General features: G+C 39.5%; 4 protein-coding genes across 4 annotated transcripts in view; 1 reads left to right on the top strand and 3 right to left on the bottom strand.

Moving 5' to 3' along the window:
* Nucleotides 1-173: 173 nt before the first annotated feature.
* spata1 (spermatogenesis associated 1) lies at nt 174-6,918 on the bottom strand (the record flags this gene model as incomplete). Its single annotated transcript, XM_080728654.1, has 12 exons — nt 174-353; nt 983-1,081; nt 1,219-1,400; nt 1,906-2,031; nt 2,635-2,752; nt 3,289-3,349; nt 3,442-3,586; nt 4,270-4,651; nt 5,675-5,728; nt 5,986-6,103; nt 6,402-6,508; nt 6,859-6,918. 12 exons carry the CDS (start codon nt 6,916-6,918, stop codon nt 174-176), a joined length of 1,632 nt encoding a protein of 543 aa, XP_080584780.1.
* A 464-nt stretch (nt 6,919-7,382) lies between these two features.
* On the top strand, nt 7,383-9,592 carry LOC308285288 (guanine nucleotide-binding protein G(I)/G(S)/G(O) subunit gamma-5-like). Its single transcript, XM_080726004.1, has 3 exons — nt 7,383-7,543; nt 8,214-8,363; nt 9,295-9,592. Exons 1-2 carry the CDS (start codon nt 7,466-7,468, stop codon nt 8,337-8,339), a joined length of 204 nt encoding a protein of 67 aa, XP_080582130.1. The 5' UTR covers nt 7,383-7,465; the 3' UTR covers nt 8,340-8,363; nt 9,295-9,592.
* Nucleotides 9,593-9,613: 21 nt separating this feature from the next.
* On the bottom strand, nt 9,614-15,500 carry rpf1 (ribosome production factor 1 homolog). The gene is made up of 9 exons (XM_080725992.1): nt 15,229-15,500; nt 14,308-14,364; nt 13,929-14,009; nt 13,479-13,574; nt 13,179-13,332; nt 12,187-12,269; nt 11,577-11,758; nt 10,550-10,676; nt 9,614-10,187 (listed from the first exon to the last, which is right to left on the bottom strand). Exons 1-9 carry the CDS (start codon nt 15,457-15,459, stop codon nt 10,146-10,148), a joined length of 1,053 nt encoding a protein of 350 aa, XP_080582118.1. The 5' UTR covers nt 15,460-15,500; the 3' UTR covers nt 9,614-10,145.
* Nucleotides 15,501-18,145: 2,645 nt separating this feature from the next.
* Nucleotides 18,146-20,125, bottom strand: part of LOC308287465 (uncharacterized protein) — a gene marked incomplete at its 5' end in the record, with an annotated part of 2,028 nt that continues 48 nt past the window's right edge. The window contains one exon of the mRNA XM_080728642.1: nt 18,146-20,125. This exon is cut by the window's right edge and continues 48 nt beyond it. Within this exon, the coding sequence (XP_080584768.1) occupies nt 18,221-20,125 (1,905 nt within the window). The 3' untranslated portion in view covers nt 18,146-18,220.

The following is a 20,125-nucleotide window of genomic DNA, read 5'->3' as shown; positions in this document are numbered from 1 at the left end:
AACACATCTCCAGTGGTTGGAGGGATGGTCTCCCTACTCTACCATTATACTGGTTGATGACAAGTAGTACTGCCTGAAGCTCATAAACATCCCCTGACCAAGCAGGGATTGCCTCTTGGCAATGAGTGGTATACATTTGGTCTCATGCGGAAGCTTTAATGAAAGCAGACTTTTTAGAACCCAGGATTCTTTCCTGTGGGGTACCGTGAGTTAGGGGCTGGCGCTTTGAGCTTGCTTCGTGTGGTAGCTGCAAAGCCTGTTTGGACCATGGGACCAGAATGAGATGACTGGCTCTTCTTCTGTGCCAACTCGGCTTTCAGGGCCCTCAGCTCTGTTGCAGCCTGTTTCCTCAGCTAAAGAGAGAGCTACATTCAAAACTACTATAAATGGTAACCATAACGGTCGGCACCAATACCTACTCTGCACCATTCTTTTAAACAATGGATAACACTTGGCCCAGCAGGGCGGAACACTGGTGAGAACAGACTACAGCCCCTAATATTAAGTTAGGAACTAGTAAAACGACGGAGGCTGTCTGAGGCGGACTTGGACCACGAGCGAGGCGGACTTGGACCACCGAGCGAGCCACTAGTTGCGAAGTCCGCTTCAGCGCCATTCAAATTACGTCCCGATAGGGACTGAATCGTAACTCTTCGCCCCTCTAGTCTCGGTAAGCTACCCCCCCACACGTCTACCGTTTTGGGAGTGGGAATGCAGTTTATTCCTGGGGATGAGTAGGTTCTTGTGCCCAGAAATACCTGGTGCAGACCGTTCCGAAGTTGTGGATTTGACTCGGGCAGAGTAGGTTTTGGTGCCGACTGTTCTTGTCTGTGACTGTGTGTGTGTGTGTGTGTGTGTGTGTGTGTGTGTGTGTGTGTGTGTGTGTGTGTGTGTGACTAGTTCATAGCAGTGCAGTTTTGCTAGTTAGGAAGGCAAAGGAATAGACAGGTAGAAGTATACATATAGATGTGTGTTTTATTACCTTTATCTCTGTGACAAGTTTCATCTTGGCATCTTCCACCTTTCTCTTTAGGTTGTCAATCTCATGGATCTCTGTCATAATCTGGATAATAAACTCATTCTGAAATACAGGATTACAGTCTTAGAACACAACTTTAGATTTTAGACTTGAAAACAGTGTTATCATTTAAACAATTTTGATATCAGGTGAGGTCAGATTAAGTACAGCTTTCTTTTAAACTAGCTCTAGTTTATAACCTTCATGGAAGATCTTCCTTGACGTTGGTGTCTAGGCCTGCCTCTGCCATCCCTGGCCTGAAGCTGGTGCAAGAGTTTATTGTAAAATGTCTCCAGTTCCTGGCGCAGGTTTCTCAAGGTCTCTTCCAGTGGTACTGTAGCCTTCTTGGTTTCAAAATATTTCTTCTTCCAGCTATCACGCGCTGAGAGATCAAAGGGAAGAAGAACCGTCTCAAGCGACCTTGAGCCAAGCAAGACACCGCCAAGCGAGCTAAAGTGAGCGAGTCGCCGTGTCGAGCGTTGCGAAGGTCGCTTGAGCCGACTCAGCGCCGCTCGAGTTGTAAACCAGGGGGCCAGAATAGTAAATAATGTTTGGGGGTGAACTGTCACTCAAACTGCCTCTGGCCAATCACAGCACATCTTTTCCGGGACTTGCCTGAACGTCGCTATCATCCACTATCACGCGTGTGTGAATGGTGAATGTAATGCACAATCTAGGTGAAGCGATTTGGAATAAAGAACTATAAAAATGCACCATTTACCATCAGTGCAGCCCTTTTGCCATTCAATTATGTAATTATGTACAGTACAATATTATACATATCTCAGTTTATGAACCCCTAAGTGTGTTTTTTCACATTATTTGAATATCCAGGATTTTAAATCATCTGTTGCCGTGCCGTTAAAAAAAGGCAGTTTTGACCCCACCTTGGTTTCTACGATGCCTGTTCTGCGCCAACAAGTCCTTCCCTTTTCTCAGCAGCTCTTGTCTGGTCCACTCCAGTTGCTTCCTCTCCTCTCTAACCAGCTTGATTTCCTCTATTAGTTCATCTCCTACGTCAGAGAAAGAAAGTCAACCGTGTAAATTTCCACTTAAGCCTCCATATTATGCAATGTCATACAATGAATAGCGAAAATAGCTTCGCGAGATCTGCTATTTTTTTGCTATTCCTGAACATTTGATTTATTTGTTTTCAGCTATAATGAAAAAATGAAGAAAAATGGGTACACCAGATTGAAAGTGTTGAAGGAGAACAAGGTGACCTACTGTAATTCAGAGATGTACTGATGTAGGCAGTTAGGGCTGTTACAATCATGAAATTTACTTTATGATTAAATGTCGCTCAAATAATTGTGATTAACGATTTAATCATGTTTAATTTTCAACATGGAAATGATCATGGCGATTATGAGAAAAAGCGATTAGGCAAAGGGTCTTCAACAGGGGGTCCTCAGAGTTACTTCAGGGGGTCCTCCAAATTTGTGTGTCATAGAAACTTTTTTTCCTCCTTTTTTATATTAACCACTTGAACCCTAGTGTCCAAATTCTGAGAACTTTAGCTGAAAATAGCAGATCTACATGCGCGCAGCGCGAGGTGTTGTGAGCAAATTGACAGGAATCCAAAATACACTGATGATTGTACTGCTACTACTTACTGTTTGTCTGAAAGAAACTTGGAACATTGTTTTTGGGGGTGACAGGATCTAGATTGGACTCTGAGGGTGGAGCCGTGTACTGGTCAGGTCTAGAAGATACTACAGGATGCTCTACAACCTTGGAACCACAAAGAAACACAACAAGACAATAAAAGTTTATTTTTGTTTAATCCAGTGGTTTTCAACCAGGGGTCCGGGGAACACCAGTGGTCCTTGAAGGGATTCCAGGTGGTCCCTAGCTAAATGATGGAGAGTTGGTAAACATGTGGAACCTTATAGATCTGTAACTCTTGAGAGCGTAAAACGAAACCAAATGGACCAAATGGAGAGGCTAAATCTCATCAAATGGTGGTCCGTGGCTCAAATGCTGAATAAATAATGGGCCTTGATATGAAAAAGGTTGAAAACCACTGGTCTAATACAAAGACCTCGTCTGCCAAGTTAGAACACCTGCTGGCAATTGAATTTTGAATGGTGACAAAGCCAAAAGATTTACAAGACGTAACAAGGTTGGTAATGTACAACCATATGACACTAGCTGCCCTTCGAAAAAGCCTTGAATAAAACGTATATAATATAAACATTATTTGGAATTTAACAATCAATAGACAAGGCAGAAAGGTTTGAGACACTGCATGTAAGGATATACCATACCATATTATTTGGTTTATTCCTTGTTAATTTCAACGTCTGTGTATCTTTTGATTTCCTGAGCCTGTAAAACATTATTAGTATTAATATTATTGGTAGGAAAAGGAGGGGAAATAATAATTTCTACTATTTCTATTTCAGCCTGTTGTACAGTACCTGTCATGGGTTAGAGAAAATCCTGAATCCAGTGACTCTGGTACACCAGAATCCCTGGCCGCTCTGTTGCGTCTACACCACTGTTTCTTCTTGTAAGTGGAGTCACGTTTCACTTGTAACTCTTTCACCTGGGCTGAATCAAGTTCTGACATTTGCAAAGGTGTAGATTTAAATTGATAGTTCACCCCCAAAATGACCTTTTTCCTATCGATTACTCACCCCATACAAACTTGAATTCATGGATAGTTTTAGTTTGTGTTGCATTCCTAAGACAATAATTTGAGGAGTCGCTTTGTGTCTCCAAAGGGAACCACTGCTGGTCATCAAATTATTGGCTTAGGAATGCGACAAAAACAACAACAAAAAGGTCTCCATGGGGTGAGTAATCGATAGGATGGGTGAACTATCCCTTTAACATGAACAGTATGAAATTCCAAAGCAAGATATCCATAATTTGATAAATGTGACACCTATGGTTACTGGAAATTAAACACAACATTGGAAGATCATTAAACTACTACATTAATAAACCACCTTAATAGTAAACAATCTTGACTGTAAGATCTAACAGAACTTTATTTACCCAGCAATGCAACAATTTAAAGAATTCATGCAGTGTTTGAATTCTGATTATAATTGGTGGTGGTAAATGTCAGTTTTTTATTTAATGCTTTAAATAATACTTGATGATACGAAATGCTGAGAAAACAGTTTGACATTTTGGGCGCATTGACTTAGAGACACTTCTCCCTTGCCCAGATGTGAAAACTGTCTGGTGTGGTGAATACATTTGAACAAAGTAAAGATTTAAATGGCTATAATATTCACCTTTAGTCTGTGAAACGGGCTGTTGTTTCTGGGAAACCCTTGGACACGGCTCTTCCTCTGCCCAATTAAGTTTATGGGGGGAGAGGGGCTCCTCTTCATTCTCTGTGGAGCTGTAATTCTCCTCCTCATCCTCCTCCTCCTCCCTCTGCTCCTCCTCCTCCCCGTCAAGGCCAGGGGTGGGAGGTGTCTGCAGGGAACACGGGGGGATATGGGGAAACTTTACAGGCTCCTTTGTCCCTGTTGGCGGGCTGCACGTCTTGGGAGGGTAGTAGCCGGTGTGGGGGTCTAAGGAGCAGCTGTGAGTGTCTGAGGTGAGCGACTGAGAGCAGAGACTGCCATCGTTCTCCATCACGGGAAGCAAGTAGAGCTCTGGCTGCTGGGCCTGGCAGAGAGATCACATGATTTCCCATTATCAGCACTTTTACTTCTTCTACGGTACATCTCAAGAGGCAAATGTTGTACTTTTACTCCACTACAATTATTTGAAAACTTTAGTTACTAGTTACTTTGTAGATTTTGATTATTATTTCAAAACATATACTGTACTTCACTTCAGCTCTATATACATTTCAGCCATTTGAAAATAGATGATCTACAACTACAAGCTCAAAATGCAGTGCGATGCGACACATTGTGAAGCATTGTGAAGACCTGCTATTTTCAAAAGATTTTTTGGAAACTTTGTAATGGGACATTGTGCATAACAAGTACTACTTTTACTTTGGTTACATTAAGTACATTGTGATGCCAATATTTGTACTCAAGTAAATGTTGAATTCCTGACTTTTGCTTGTTGAATCTTGCCCCTGGCTAATCCATATAAAAACCTGAAACTAACACCTGAAACTATGCAAAACTATAAAATAACCCTTGTCCCTATAGGGATCAATTTGTGCAGAAATACATGAACAGTGATGTAGTGGTGATTGGGCTTTAATGCCACTGAACATTATTCTGGTCTATTCAAAACCTTACAACTGTACTGTTTGGGGTACCATTACTGGTTCTCACATGTATCCGTTTTTATAGCATTTTTTCACATTGTGTTGAATGTGATGACACTGTATCTAGTACATATGCAGTGTAACAGCAACACACAATGCTATATTTAGCAAGTTACATTAATACTTACACACTGTGGCATATTGGAAATTATCATAGTATTATGTTATAACACTTACACAGGTTCAAGTGAAGGTTACTACACTGAAAAGGTATTAAACATGTTTGTTCTACAGCAGCCTGAATCTACTAACTATAAAGTATATGAATGTATAGCAAAGATCTACTGTATACACACACAGAAAGAAGATCGTGTGTTTCGCAGACACACAAAGTAACAGGTTTACCACACATGATATGGCATTAGATAAAATAAAAAGACACCGAAGCTAATATTACATACATACGGTGGAGCAAAGGTTTTCACTTTCAGATCTCTCTCCTGTTTGGTTTTGACCTGTAAGACCATACATGCAATAGAGTAACAATGAAATCCACAAGTAGTTAATTAATAACAATAAATGAATACTTTCTCTCTTATCCACAGCATCTTCTTTCTCTCACTCATACACATACAAAACACGCACATACTTCGATACCATTACAGTACTTGAGTCACAAAAAAGGTAGATCAGCCAATTACATGTTGTACATTGTTAATAATTGCCATAACCAACAAGTACGCAGCCACCCTAAATTGTCAGCTCGACTCACCACGGCCAAACTCCGACCCACACATTTCAGGAAGGAGAACTTGTCAATGCTCTTTTCTGACCCCAGGAGATTTCCAAGCTCACTTCTCAGTGTTTTCAGGGTTATATCTGGGTATACCCTAATGTAACAGAAGTAGATTTTAGACATTTAGCTCACCTCCATTGTGAGAATGTATAACACAAACAGAGACATAGCTGGACAGACAGACAGACAGACAGACAGACAGACAGACAGACAGACAGACAGACAGACAGACAGACAGACAGACTTATTGATTGATTGATATATTCTAGATTGGTTGATTGATTTAAACAGACATCCTGGCCTATAGTCTATGTGGAATGTTCTGATTAAATTCACTAATGTGTGAATGTGACTTGACTATATTAGCCTATCTGATAAACTATCATTCTCACCTGATGAAGCCGGCAGATATAAAATTATCTATGGCTTCAGCTGGCATCTTATTGAGCTTTACATTCCACTGGTCATCTGGCACACACAGGACATGGAGCTCTACAAACTGAACAATAGTGCGATTAAAAAAGTGAACAAAATACAGACGTTGGGAAGAAAGACAATTATACACAATTTAAATTCAATTCAAAGGAGCTTCATGCTTGCATGAGAAAACATAGGTTTACATTGCCAAATAAGTGTCAAAATATAATAAAAAAGTAAGCAATTACTAGTAAAATTATATACAAAATAGGCTTAGATACATTTAAAAAAAAACATGTATTCTTCAATCAATGAATTTGTTTATATAATAATATCTCCTTAGATGTCTACAAATGCATGTTTAATGTAATTGTTATATTGTGGTAATAAAACAACTGTTGGCCTGTATAGCTAAAATTGATCTGACTATACCTTGGAACTTGTTGGTCTTCTTTCCTCGTTGTATCTCATAGATTCACAGGACAGCTCCATTCTCTGACAGATCAGTTGTTCCTTCAGGTTCAGCACGAGGAAGAGAAGCCCATCCCGATAATCCGTGGATCGGCTGGAGCAGTGGTGCTGCTGCTTGTCCCAGACTCAGACTCAAGAGGAGTGGACTGCTAAGTAACAATCTGTGTATAATCAAACACAGCCAGTGGAATGTTTTTTATTGGGAGTGCCAGCACTTGTTGCTCTGGTGCTGCTGCTGCGGTCCTGCGGATGGTGACATTTGCTCCTTTAGTGTTTGCAATTCGTTCTACATTCCCTGGAATTAATAGCACGTTGTAAAAGTGGAAATGATCTTGGTGGAAGCCTTTATTTAGCCGTTATTTATACAGTAACGGCAGATTTTATCTGATTATGTCTGTGCACGTCGACCACCAGAGGTCGCTGCTGTATTCCATATAAAAAGGACTAGATCTACACCCCTTTTTTTTTTTACAAGACCGGAAACACAATTGAGGAAGGAGCAAAGGCGATTTTTTCCCCTCCCAAGTTTTCTTTATCCAAACAAACAACGGTCCATTTGGTTTGAACAATGTCGGGATCTAATACCGTGGCGATGAAGAAAGTCGTCCAACAGTTGCGTTTTGAAGCCAGCATAAACAGAGTAAAGGTAAGTTCGACCAAACGTAGCGTAGTTGTAAAGGGCCGATCGATGCCCCGAATGCAGATCTCATAGGATTCTACTCGACAGACTAGCGTTTCTTTTGCTGTTAGTGGGGGAATCAAAGACAATGCGGACACATCAAACCAATCTTCAGTGGTGGAAAAAGTACTCGATTGTTTTACTGTCTTAAAAGTATCAATACTGCGATATAGAAATGCTCTATATGAAGTAAAAGTCCGGAATTCAAAAAATGTACTTGAGTAAAAGTACGAAAGTATTGGCAATTGGCATCAAAATGTACACCAAAACAAATATTTTGTAGGCCTACAAAATATTTGAAAATAGCAGATCTGCCATTTTCAAATAGCCTAGGTATAAAACGGGGCTAAAGTGGTTCATGTATGTTTTATAATATCTGAAAAGTAACTAGTAACTAAAGTTTAAAAAAAATAATGTACAATATTTGCCTCCGAGATGTAGTGGTGGAGTAGTAGTAAATACTGACAATTGGAAATACCTCAGAATTGTACTTGAGTACATGCACTTAGTTACACCACTGGATCATATCAATGTGATGTGGCCCAAAGAATGATTAGACATCAGTTATTTTCTGAGGAACTGTGTGATTGTGAAGAAGGACCACTACATGTGTTTCACTCTCTCTGCCCCTCCACAGGTGTCCCAGGCCGCTGCTGACTTGCAGCAGTTCTGTCTCCAGAACGCCCAGCAGGATCCTCTGCTGACTGGGATGGCCCACAGCACCAACCCCTTCAGACCACAGAAGGTCTGCTCCTTCCTATAGCCATAGGCAACGCTCCATGCCTTTGTAAGTAAACCCCAATATTCATCTGTCTTCACAACACATTTGTTCAAAATCCATACCATTCACACTGAGCACTATAAATATATACGGTAGTTTTAAAAGTAAAAAAAAAAAAAAAATCAAGTCAAGTGGATTGCAGAGTTCAGACTATAAAAACACACATATAATGGTAAAAGACATAGTTGGTTATCTTTAGTTATTGTGTTCAGTGTGAATGGCACTTTACTCTCACCCATTAAAGGACAACATTTTTGCAACAAGGGTTCATATTTTAGATTGTAATTAGAGAAAAGAAAATATGAGTTAAAATGATTTAATTGACTGCTTTCTATTGTTTAGCGATTGTAGTATTTTGATTTCAGTGGTTGGGGCATGCGTACAAGTGGCTAAATATGTATTTTTAGACACAATAAGCTGTCAATTTCTTTGTTACTATTTACACCAGCCTCATAAGTCGCATCTGCCCATGAAAGATTGCAGTGCATCTTGGGAATGGGCTTATTTTGTTAAATACATATTTAGCCACTTGCATGCGTGCCCCCAACCTGGGGACATGCATGGGAATCAAAATAGTTAAAAGTAAATGAAAACATTTTGACACATATTTTCTCTCTAATGACTATCTAAAATATGAACCCTTGTTGTAAAAAAACAAAGTTGTCCTTTAAGACCTGAGGGCAATTCTACAAAATGCCTTCGAAATCAGTAGTTCTCACACTAGGAGATTTTACTAAAATAGCAGATGTACAAGCTCGCAGTCATCACTTCATGACACACTGTGAGCTTGTATATCTATTTTGGAATAGCCAACGAAAAATCTAAAATGACATGCTGTACCGTTTTTAATGGGTTAAAGTCTTCACAAGGTCATAATGCACTTCATGTATTCTGAAGCTAATGTTTGTCCTTTTTATTGTGTAACCCTTTCTTTTAGGAACAATGCCATGACTTACTACCACATTAAGTAATTGGGTCATTTGTGCAGGTTTGACTGAGGTGCCTTGTGGAATCTCTACAAATCCTGCAGTATGGACTGGAATAGTAAACGAGTGCTGGGGATAGCAAACTAACTTTTTTGTTTTTACATTACCTTTTTGACATGTTATGGATGATTTATCTCCAGGTGATTTGACACCAATGTCTTAACCTTTAATTAATTCACATACACACGTGCCTTTTGAATTGTAATGTTTCATGTTTGACTGAATAAATGAAGAATTCAAAAAATGAAATTGTATGTACACATTTATTGACATGGTCAAAACCCCACCTCGAACTGTGCTCCACCATAACGGCCTGATCAAACGAGTCACTTCATTCTTACCCAGGCCCTGTCAACTCAACACTAGCACCGTGGTTCTCAACCCTTTCAGGCCGTGACCTTATGAAATTAAATTCTCGGGCGCGGCGGCCTGGACCAACGGCTATTTCTCGATTCTCAGGTTGGGGCAGTAAATGTCTTGTCTGATCACTATGTTTGGTGGCTGTGGGGTACATGTAAAAGACACTGAGATTTTGTGGTAGGAGGGGCAGGTGAGTGCACAAAGTATGACTAAAGAACGGTCACATCCACAATAGTAATCGATAACGTTCTGAAAAACAATTGAACATGGCATGGTTAATGTAATGGATTTTCTTTTTTTAATACACAATTGCCCTGAAGGTGATCCCAACTATATTGTTCACTGTTACGATCAAATACATTATAGTAAGTGTTGCGACAGCCCTGAACTTCTTGATCAGCAGGGGCACTTGAGATTCTTGAGTCATGGACAGAGGCAAAACTCAAAGGTGGAACTTCCTTCTGCAGGCATCCATTTCGTGGCGCTGAAAAGGTGCAACAAAAAAGCATTTTTTTTTTTAAATTAAATGACAAATCTGCAAATATGAATTCAAGACTAAGCATGATAATGTAACTGACAAATCGATTGAAATTGCATTACATCTCCACTTCTAATCTCTGCAAGTTGACCATACTGAAATTAATGGTTTATTGGGAAATTATCCCCATTGCCTTTGCTGTTATTAAAGCTCAGAGGGCTGCTACAAAAGATAGCTTTGAAGGTCAAACAGTTGATTTCACTGTACAGTACAACTGATGTGCTGGATTCAAATTCAGCTCACAAGTCGTCCCTACACACTCCTGACTATCTCCAAGGCATCTTAAAAAAAGAAAAGTAAACACTGACCTTGTGTACCCACTCATACTCTCCAAACTTGGCGTCGAAGGTGCCTTTCTGAAGGGAACGGAGTTTGAGGGTGAAGCGTGGCCCCAGCTCTTGAATGCCAACTCTCTTCTCATTCTTGAAGATGTACCTTTGAATAAAAAGCAATATAAGCTATTCAAATCAAATCTAAAGATTTGGGCCGGTGTATACTGCAGCTGGGGTTTATAAAATGTATATTGTGATGTTGGCTTTCGACATGATAGGCTATTGGATCACACCCCAATTACTACTGTGAGCTCTTCTCTGAACATCATTAACTGATTTCCACATGAGAAACAAAACCTACTCCTTACCAGAGGGCCATGGGCTTCTAGACGCCAGGCCTACTCTGTTAGTTTGACTGATTACAAGAAACTGAATACAGAGGTGCATTAAGCCTAGACTATTAACTCTCTTGCGTCTGGCATTTTGTTTTAAAATACAATCTTTTTGTCTAGGCTGGTATGGTCTACTTTAATGGTTTACAATTTGCAGAGTTGCAATGACTTAGCAATAGAATCTCAAACTGGCTTGCACAGGCAGGAGAGATACAGACCTGCATCACCAGACAGATACAGACCTGCATCACCAGACTGTGTTGTGTTCGTGGTGTGTGTGTGTGTGAGAGAGATAGAGGGGGGCATGTGCATAATTAATAATTATAATGCCATTTTTGTGTGATCAGGAAATGTGTTGCTGCAATTGGATGAGTTGAATCTCTAGCAGCTCAATCAAGCAAGTGCCGACCTGCAAAAGGGTAATTCAGACCACAGCAACTTTTCTCTGAATGTTCTGCCGTTTATTGGCATCCCAAATTACTGGCCTAAAGTAGGGTTTAAAGTACATTGTTTGCAATAAACACTTTAACTTTCATGTTACTTGATGAACTTTGTTTTTTAACCAAAGATAACTCAAGACACAATAACCATACAAATACCCACAAACATTGCTTAAAATACAAATTTAAGGGGAAAGACATATTTGAGAAGATTTCAATGAGAATATTCACCTGTGGAATCTGAAAAAGATGAAATCTCTCTGGTTGTGGAAAGTGGCGACCTGCCGACCAACAAACTGAGGGTCATGAGGAAAGAGAGCGGCGAACAGACGACCTATAGAGTGACCAAGGCGTGTGGTGAAGTTGTTCAGGATCACCTCTGGGGAGTGCTCTGTCGGCGCCTTTCCACACCGCTACAGTAGTCAATTACATATTGGGAACATATTTCAATAACAAAACAAAAGAACTCCAGCTCATCATTAAAGGGATTGTTCACCCCAAAAATGACTTATTTTCTATCAATTACTCCTCCCATGGAGGCTTGCATATTTTTTTGTTTTTGTCACATTCCTAAGAAAATAATTTGAGGAAGAGTCTTTGTCTCCATAGGGAACAAGGCATGCTCTTAGTCTCTCCATAGGGAACCAGTGCTGTTCATCAAAGTATTGGCTAAGGAACGCGAAAACAAAATATCCATGAATTCAAGTAAAAAAAGTTAATAAATCTTTTGGGTGAACTACCCCTTTAATCATCATTATATAATTGCACACTGGTTATATTTAATCAAATTCAAACATACAGTACAGAGTCAAGTGAGACATAACTAAATGTCTATTGTTACCTTCATCTCCTTGCGTAGCCGTGTATTGCTGACCTTGAAGTGTGCTGTAGGCCCATCGGGTAAGTGACAGAGAACCAGACCATCTTTATGTGGCGGTGAAGGAATTAGCCGTCAGACAAAAAGACTTATCATCCCAACCTGCTAGGGTCCTTGAATTCCTTCAAAAGAAATCCTTTGCCACTTTCATTCTTCTCTGATTTATTGCCAAGCTGTCTAATCATGCACTAGTGTGTGGATATTTATTTGATTGAGGTTTAAGGCATACGTACATTATGAATGCAAGGAAGATTGTTTTATACTCACTGTGATAAAAACTGAAAAGATGCAAGTGTGCAGAAGGATTATCTTTTTCAAATTGGATAATAAACAGTAGTGGGATTATTGCTAATTAAAAAGCTTTATTTATCACAGAGCACAACATTCCTGCAAGTGTACCTAGTTGGCCTTATGCTTAGAGTAGAGTGACCAATCCTTAAAGTATATGAGTGCTGTCAAAAGCTAATTGAATACATACCGGATCATTTGTTTGATATCTCTACATAAAGGCAAATTTACTTACACTTCATTGATTGCTCAACAAAAAGGATGTATAACCAGTAAGACTCCCTAGGTTGCATACATAAACTTTAGAAGGCAATCGTAGCCAATCAGGAGGGAATATGGGAAATGGGACAGATCCATGCTCTGCGTGATTTTATAGCAAAATCTGTAGGAGCAGTGTCCAAATATCTGCCGGATAGTGGCACTAGAAGAGGGTTGTGTGAAAAATCAGATGTTGTGGTTTGCCAGCCAAGGAGTGTGTGTGCAAAATTTGGCATGGATAGGGGCAACGGTGCCGGAGATAAGAGTAGGGCCAAAAGTATGACGTGAGGGACAGACAGCTGGTGGAGGTTGTCATAGTAACTTGCGACCTGACGGTCACAATCAATAGTTTACTAAGTGCCTATAATCTAATAATATGTATGAACCATGCAGCATTTTAAAAAGGATACTGACAGCTTGACGATCTTGATTGATGACCAAGAGATATGTGAAGCCCCTGGATATGCACTGAGGAATGATTCTCTTCAGGGCCAAGCCTCTTCTGTAATACACATGGGAGTCTGGGATTACTGTGGACAGCTGTTCACAAAACCGAACCGTCCTCTGAAAGAAACAAGGCACAGAGCAATAGATGTGTTGTTAAATCTTACTTTTGTTATGTACACAGTACACACACATTTGTCAGATGCTAACAAATCTTTATCACGATTATAATTCTGACGACTGAGTTCTGGCTGCATTTCACTCACCCCTCTGGGTCGGTCCGATGTTGTGATGAGCACTTTTGGATTAGTTAGTCGGTTGAAGTAGGCAGAGAATTCATCAGTTCCCTCATCAAAGGCTATCTGTAATTGACAGCGTACGCACACACAATGACAAACAAATTCAACACTAACATTTTGTCTGCATGAAAAAACAAAAGTCCCAATGCTGTGAATTCCGATAATTTTGAAAACACCAACAACAAAAAAGAGCTAGTAATTAATATTTTGGTCAGTCTGAAAAACATTTTTCTTATCCCTCCCCCCCCCCCCGTGTGGTTCGATTGGCTATGGATGTGTACCCAGAACCAGGCACCATTTATGACAACTTTCCCTCTCATGACATTAGAACATAACTGCCACTTCTTGCAATTGATCCATATTGCAGAATAACAAAACAGCATGAACCGGCTCTGCTGAAACCAACCTATCTCCTACCTCTTCATCTTCTGGGTCAACGGTGGTCTCGTCGTACACCCTCTGGTTTTCTATCGTCTTTGGGACTTCTTTTGGCGGTGCCTGAGTGAGATTTGGAGAGATTGATGCATTTGTTACAGACCATATTTAGTTCTCATCACCTTTGAAATATATTCATAGTGTTTGTTCAAAACACTGGCTATATTTGAAAATATATTATGGACTTGACCATATTTACAGAATACGAAAAAAACAAAAACATATTTAGGCCACTCAAAATACATTTCGCTAACTTTTATCGATACTGAAACAAGACTAAGTATTTCTCTTCAGTTTGTTAGTGCCCCTGTTACAGGCAGGCTTATAAAGTTCTACCCAGCATTTATCACTTAAACATTACCTTGTCACCCAAAGCAGCCCTTTCTTTTCTCCTTTTCTTCTTCAACTGCAGCTTTTCCTGAAGAAAAAACAACAAGCGCTTATCAAGCAGACCTTGAATGAAGGCTGTACACTTAATTTCATTTTATTTTTGTGTATTATTTGTGCATTATTATCAGTGGTGGATAAAGTACTCACATTTGATAATTAACTTAAGTAAATGTATCAATACTGTTACAAGTAAAAGTCCGGAATTCAAAACGTACTTGAGTAAAAGTACAAAAGTATTGGCCTTAAAATGTACTTAAAGTACCAAAAGTAAAAGTACAGAGTTGTGAGCTTGTAGATCAGCTATTTTCAAATAGCCACGGTATAAAATAGGTCTAAAGTGGTTTGTGTATGTTTTCTAATATGATTTATATCTGCAAAGTAACTATAACTAAAGTTTACAAATACATGTTGTGGAGACATCATTTGGACAATATTTGGATCAGTATTTTTTTTTACATAGTACTGTGTTCTATTCGTCTGTCATTCAATGTTATATGAGATACTTTAATCATTTTTTTACAAATACATGTTGTGGAGACATATTTGGACAATATTTGGATCAGTATTTTTTTTTACATAGTACTGTGTTCTATTCGTCTGTCATTCAATGTTATATGAGATACTTTAATGGTTTCCTGTGGAAATAAGCTTAGTCTTTTCTAGGATCTCCTTTTAGTAGACATTGTACCAGTGAACTGTACCGTCATGAAACTGTACGTTTTCCTATGCAAACTTCTAATAAAGTCTTCAATCAATCAATCAATCAATCAATCAATCCCAGATGTAGCGGAGACAGTAATGTACAATTATTGGAAATACAGTACAAATACCTAAAAATTGTACTTGAGTACAGTGCTTTAGTTACTCTACACCACTGGTTATTATCATTTACCTTCCGTTTGTCCTGCTTCAGCTTCATAAACAGGAGGTGTCTGCGTTGTTTATTCTTTATATCACTCATGCCATAAGCGGGTGGAAACGCGACCGCTGGAGGAGCTCCGTCAGCCGCTTTCTCGCTGACACTAAGATCACCGTTTTCATGAGAAGTTGTCTCCTTCTTTGGCTTTTTCATTTTCTTATTCTTCCCTTTATTCTGCTTTTTGGGAACCTCTGTAATGTCCATGTTGTCAGGCTAATGTTTTTGCTTCTGTTTCACGTGTGCTTCTCGTTTGTTCGCTGAAGCACTTCCGGGCAACGGGGGAAACAAACATCATTGCTCGCGACTAGTCGTCGATCGACACCTGCCATCTAGCGGCACGGAGGAGAAGCGTTATATTTTGGGCCAACAGTGGTGATATTTTTAGTGTTAAATACCAGATTATATCATATGTAATGTAATATTATATTATATATTATTATTATTATTTCTAGTCACAGAATACAATTATGAAGTATTTATTAACAGATGTATCATGAATAAAAATAAAAAGCATACAGATTGCATACACATACAACACAAAAATGTAGACCCTGGGGTCAGGTAGGACACCTACTGGTTGACAAGTAGTACTGCCTCAAGGTTGTGCCACAGGCCGTATTCAAGTTAAGCATATTTATTCAGAAACTTAACATTATACCATGATCAAAAGTAAATATTTCTTGCCATACACAGTAGTGCATTATATGTGCATTTGTCTGTCTTGGTTTCAATGGTGCTGGGGGCTACAGTATTGATACTCCCGATGAGGAAAAATACATCTGTTAAGGCCCATTCCCACTGGGCAAGATAACAGATAAAAAAATCTCCTTCTCCAGATATTTTTCCATTCAAAGTGGATGGTAGATACAGATAAAAAAAAATATCTACCACAGATTAGTGCCACAGATACTTTTATCTGTGGGAGCTATTTTTTTTATCTGTATCTACCATCCACTTTGAATGGAAAAATATCTGGAGAAAGAGATTTCTTTATCTGTATTATCTGGCAAAGTGGGAATGGGCCTTAACATATGAAATAGGACATCAATTTCAGAACATGACAATGCAGGACATGCACATAGATACAGCAAGAGTATATTGAATAAATGAAACAATATAAATAGGTAACATCAAATCTCGCTGTCAGATATGTCAGCTATAGGCCTACTATTAATATATTCTTGGTTTACAGCACAATGAATGATAACATGCAGACAATTGTTGAAAATAAAAGCCAATAGTGTACTTTTCCTCGAGTGACTGACACCTTACATAATCTCACGCAATTTCAGAAAATCACATAATTGTATTATTTTGACTAGCTTTTAACAAAAAAGATCATACATTAGAAAACAGAGGGTAAGGAGTGCATCTATTTGGCTGTAGAGTAAAAATCTCCCACGCAAGGTGCTCTTTGGTAGCCAGGTGACAAAATTGATGCAAAAAAAGTTAGACCAAGGCACTCTTGAGGGACAGTTGCGGCACAATGCCTTCTCCAGTCACCCTGAAGAAGGCATTGTGCTGCAACGCGTAGGTGTTTTTTTTTTTTTTTTTTCATGCATTAGCCCTAAAATACCTTGGTCTAACTTTTTTTTTTGCAAAGATCATACATTGTTAGCCTGCAAAACAACATCTTCAAAGCCTGTAGTTTAGATCCCAATGTCTTAGATTGTTAACAATCCACACAGGTAGGGGGATCAGACAAAGCAGGTGACAGCAAGCCAAGTTCAGCATCAAAACATGAGTAAAGTTGTTCTGCCTCAATTTGTGTAAATGTTACATTTTAATAGAAGCATCAGCACAGCCACATTCCCTGATTCCGGGGAATACAGAGGACACAACAGAGGCCTAAAAGAGCAGCTGTGGTCAGTTTTGCTGGGCTTGGGGCAGGTTCCACTTGGCTGGAGGGTGAGGTTGATGAAGAGAGGAGAAGTGAGTTGTTGGGTCAAGTTAAAGGAGTAGTTCACCCCAAAATGACTTTTTTCTATCGATTACTCACCCCATGGAGACTTGAGTTCAATAATATTCTTTAGTTTTTGTCACATTCTTCCTAAGACAATAATTTGATTTTAACGGATTCAACCCATTGATATTCCAAATGGAGACCGGTCTCCATCCAGGATCATTGGGGGTACATTTATTAAAATCAAATTATTGTCTTAGGAATGCAAGACTAAGAAAAAAAGTCATTTTGGGGGTGAACTACTCCTTTAACGATACTCTAATAGACCCCCAGGTGTGGTTGTAATATACTAAATAGGTCTACCTGTGTATTTATATTTAATGGACAGGTGGGTGTGGCCACATAAAAACATAATTTTAACGCTTTCTGTACACTTTTTTGAAAATAATCTAAGTATAATCACAATACGTGATGATCATGTTTTAGGGGATAAAAATCACGGCACCCCATCTTTAAGGAAAAAGTGGTTGTAAAATTAATAGACCTGTTGGACAGTATGAAACAGTCTTATACAGGTACACTGTCCCGTACTGATACATCTGGAAATCTAGACTAAAATATATATTACAGTCCAACCAATGTTTTAATTTTATTTTTATGGATTATATTGATTTACACGTTAAAAGCTAATCAGAAGCAAATCTGTCTTGAGCAGTGTAATTAGCCAGTAGCTATGCCCCTCCCCTAAAAGCTTTTGTCCAATGCTAGCTTAGTAACCGGCAGCTTGCCAAGGCTGTTGCCAAGGCAAACCTTGGCAAGCAGGAAGTTATTCTAAGCTAGCATTGGACAAAAGCTTTTTGGGAGGGGCATAGCTACTGGCTAATTATTGGTCCATGTTATGGTCCTTCTCCTCTCCAACCGTAGCCTGACACTCAGTCTGAATTAAAAATTTGTTTCACTCCATTATTAGTATTATTATTATAATCGCCTAAACAATTCTTTTAATGGGAGTGGCTAGCAATTCAGGGTCTGGAAACCAGGCTACTCCAACCGGCCACAGGGCTAATAATCCTTGGCCACAGTAATCAGAGGGATTGGTTTTAAAAGGTCACTGGTAGCTGAGCTGTACTTGGGTGGTCTACTGTGGTCTACAATACAGAGTTCTTGCCTGTCGCCCAGATTGTAGATTTCTTGCTTGTTCTTCTGCCAGCACACGAGGCCAATGATGATGCTGCTGATAATGGCGGTGCACACCACCACAATGATGATGATCTGAGTCGGTACAGTAGTGGTGGTTGTTGGTGCTGTGGTTGTTGGTGCTGTAGTTGTTGGCAGAGTAGTTGTTGGTAGAGTAGTTGGTAGAGTAGTTGTCAGCAGAGTAGTTATTGGTAGAGTAGTTGTTGGTAGAGTAGTTATTGGTAGAGTAGTTGTTGGTAGAGTAGTTGTTGGTAGAGTAGTTGGTAGAGTAGTTGTCAGCAGAGTAGTTATTGGTAGAGTAGTTGTTGGTAGAGCAGTTATTGGTAGAGTTGTTGTTGGTAGAGTAGTTGTTGGCAGAGTAGTTATTGGTAGAGTAGTTATTGGTAGAGTAGTGGTGGTTGTTGGTGCTGTAGTTGTGATGATGGTAGTTATTGTAGGAATGGTGGTGGTGATAATTGTAGTGGGAGAGGGAGGCGCGGGACATATCAACTGATCCTCTGTCAGTGACATGATCTCCTGCCCCTTCAAATCCTCTGGATGCTCACAGACTTCAGGTGAAGTGGACTTGATTTTATCAGAGTTGGCCTTCATCCACTGGTACAGAGGAATCAGTTTGCAGTTACAATGCCACGGGTTGTCGTTGAGATAGACTTTGGTCAGTTTTGGTAAAGGTGTGAATACATCCTCAGGAAGAGTCTGTAGGTTGTTGTTGGCTAACCTCAGGGTGGACAGAGAGGCTATTTTTGCAAATAAGTCTGCATCCAGTGACTTGAGCCTGTTGTTCATTAGATTCAGCTCTATAAGCTTCTCAGGGCCTTCAAAATATTCAACAGACAAGGTTTGAAACTGATTTTTAGACAGGTCTAGCTTTTTAAGTTTCTTCAGAGCACTGAATATTCCATTAGGAAGAGTGCTAAGGTTATTTTCTTTAAAACTCAACTCAGTCAATTTGGGCATTTCTCCAAAGAGCACTGGAGGTAGACTTGTGAGTTCATTGTTGTCTAGAGTCAGTATTTTAAGCAGCGGGAACCCCACAAAGAACTCTTGAGGTAACCCAATCAGACGATTATTGTCCAAATACAGCTTAGTCAATTTAGCTTTATGTTTAAACAAAGTGGGTGATAATTCAGTTATTTTGTTTGCCTGCACGTTAAGCTCCTTCAAGTTGGGATTGTTGTGCAATATCCCCTCAGGAAGGGAGGTCAAGTGATTTTCATAGAGTCTCAATGTCTGTAGTTTTTTCAGGTTTGAAAACAGACTTGAAGATATGGCTTTGAGATTGTTCCTGGCCAAATGTAGGCTCGTAAGGCTTTCTAGATCATCAAAAGTCCCTTCCTCTATGTATTCTATCTCGTTAACATTCAGTTGGATGTCATGTAGGTTTTTAAGGCCATCAAACAAGCCTTTCTCTACACGACGGATCTTGTTTTTTTTTAGGATAAGCATTTCTAGATTGTCGAGGCCCCTAAAGACTCCCACTGGAATAGATGTTATTGGAGAACTGGAGATCTCAATTACTTTGAGGTTCACTAAGCCCTCAAAAGCACCAGGCTCGATAGACATAAGTGGAGTGTCCATGATGTCCACCTTTTCCAGCTGGGGGTTTTCATTAAAGACTCCTGCAGGGATGGCAGTGATCTGACTTTTCACAAAGAACACCTCTGTCACCTTTGAGTCCAGAAGTCGTGGTATGTCAGTTGTACGTGCATCAAAAACTTGCTGGTAATCCTTCGGACATTCAATGTCACTATCACATTCTTGAGATGAATA

Source organism: Nannobrachium achirus (genome assembly GCF_963921795.1).
Source record: "Nannobrachium achirus genome assembly, chromosome: 1".
NCBI classification, from domain to species: domain Eukaryota; kingdom Metazoa; phylum Chordata; class Actinopteri; order Myctophiformes; family Myctophidae; genus Nannobrachium; species Nannobrachium achirus.
Note: the sequence above shows the minus strand (reverse complement) of the source record. Positions and strands in the feature narration are given on the sequence as shown.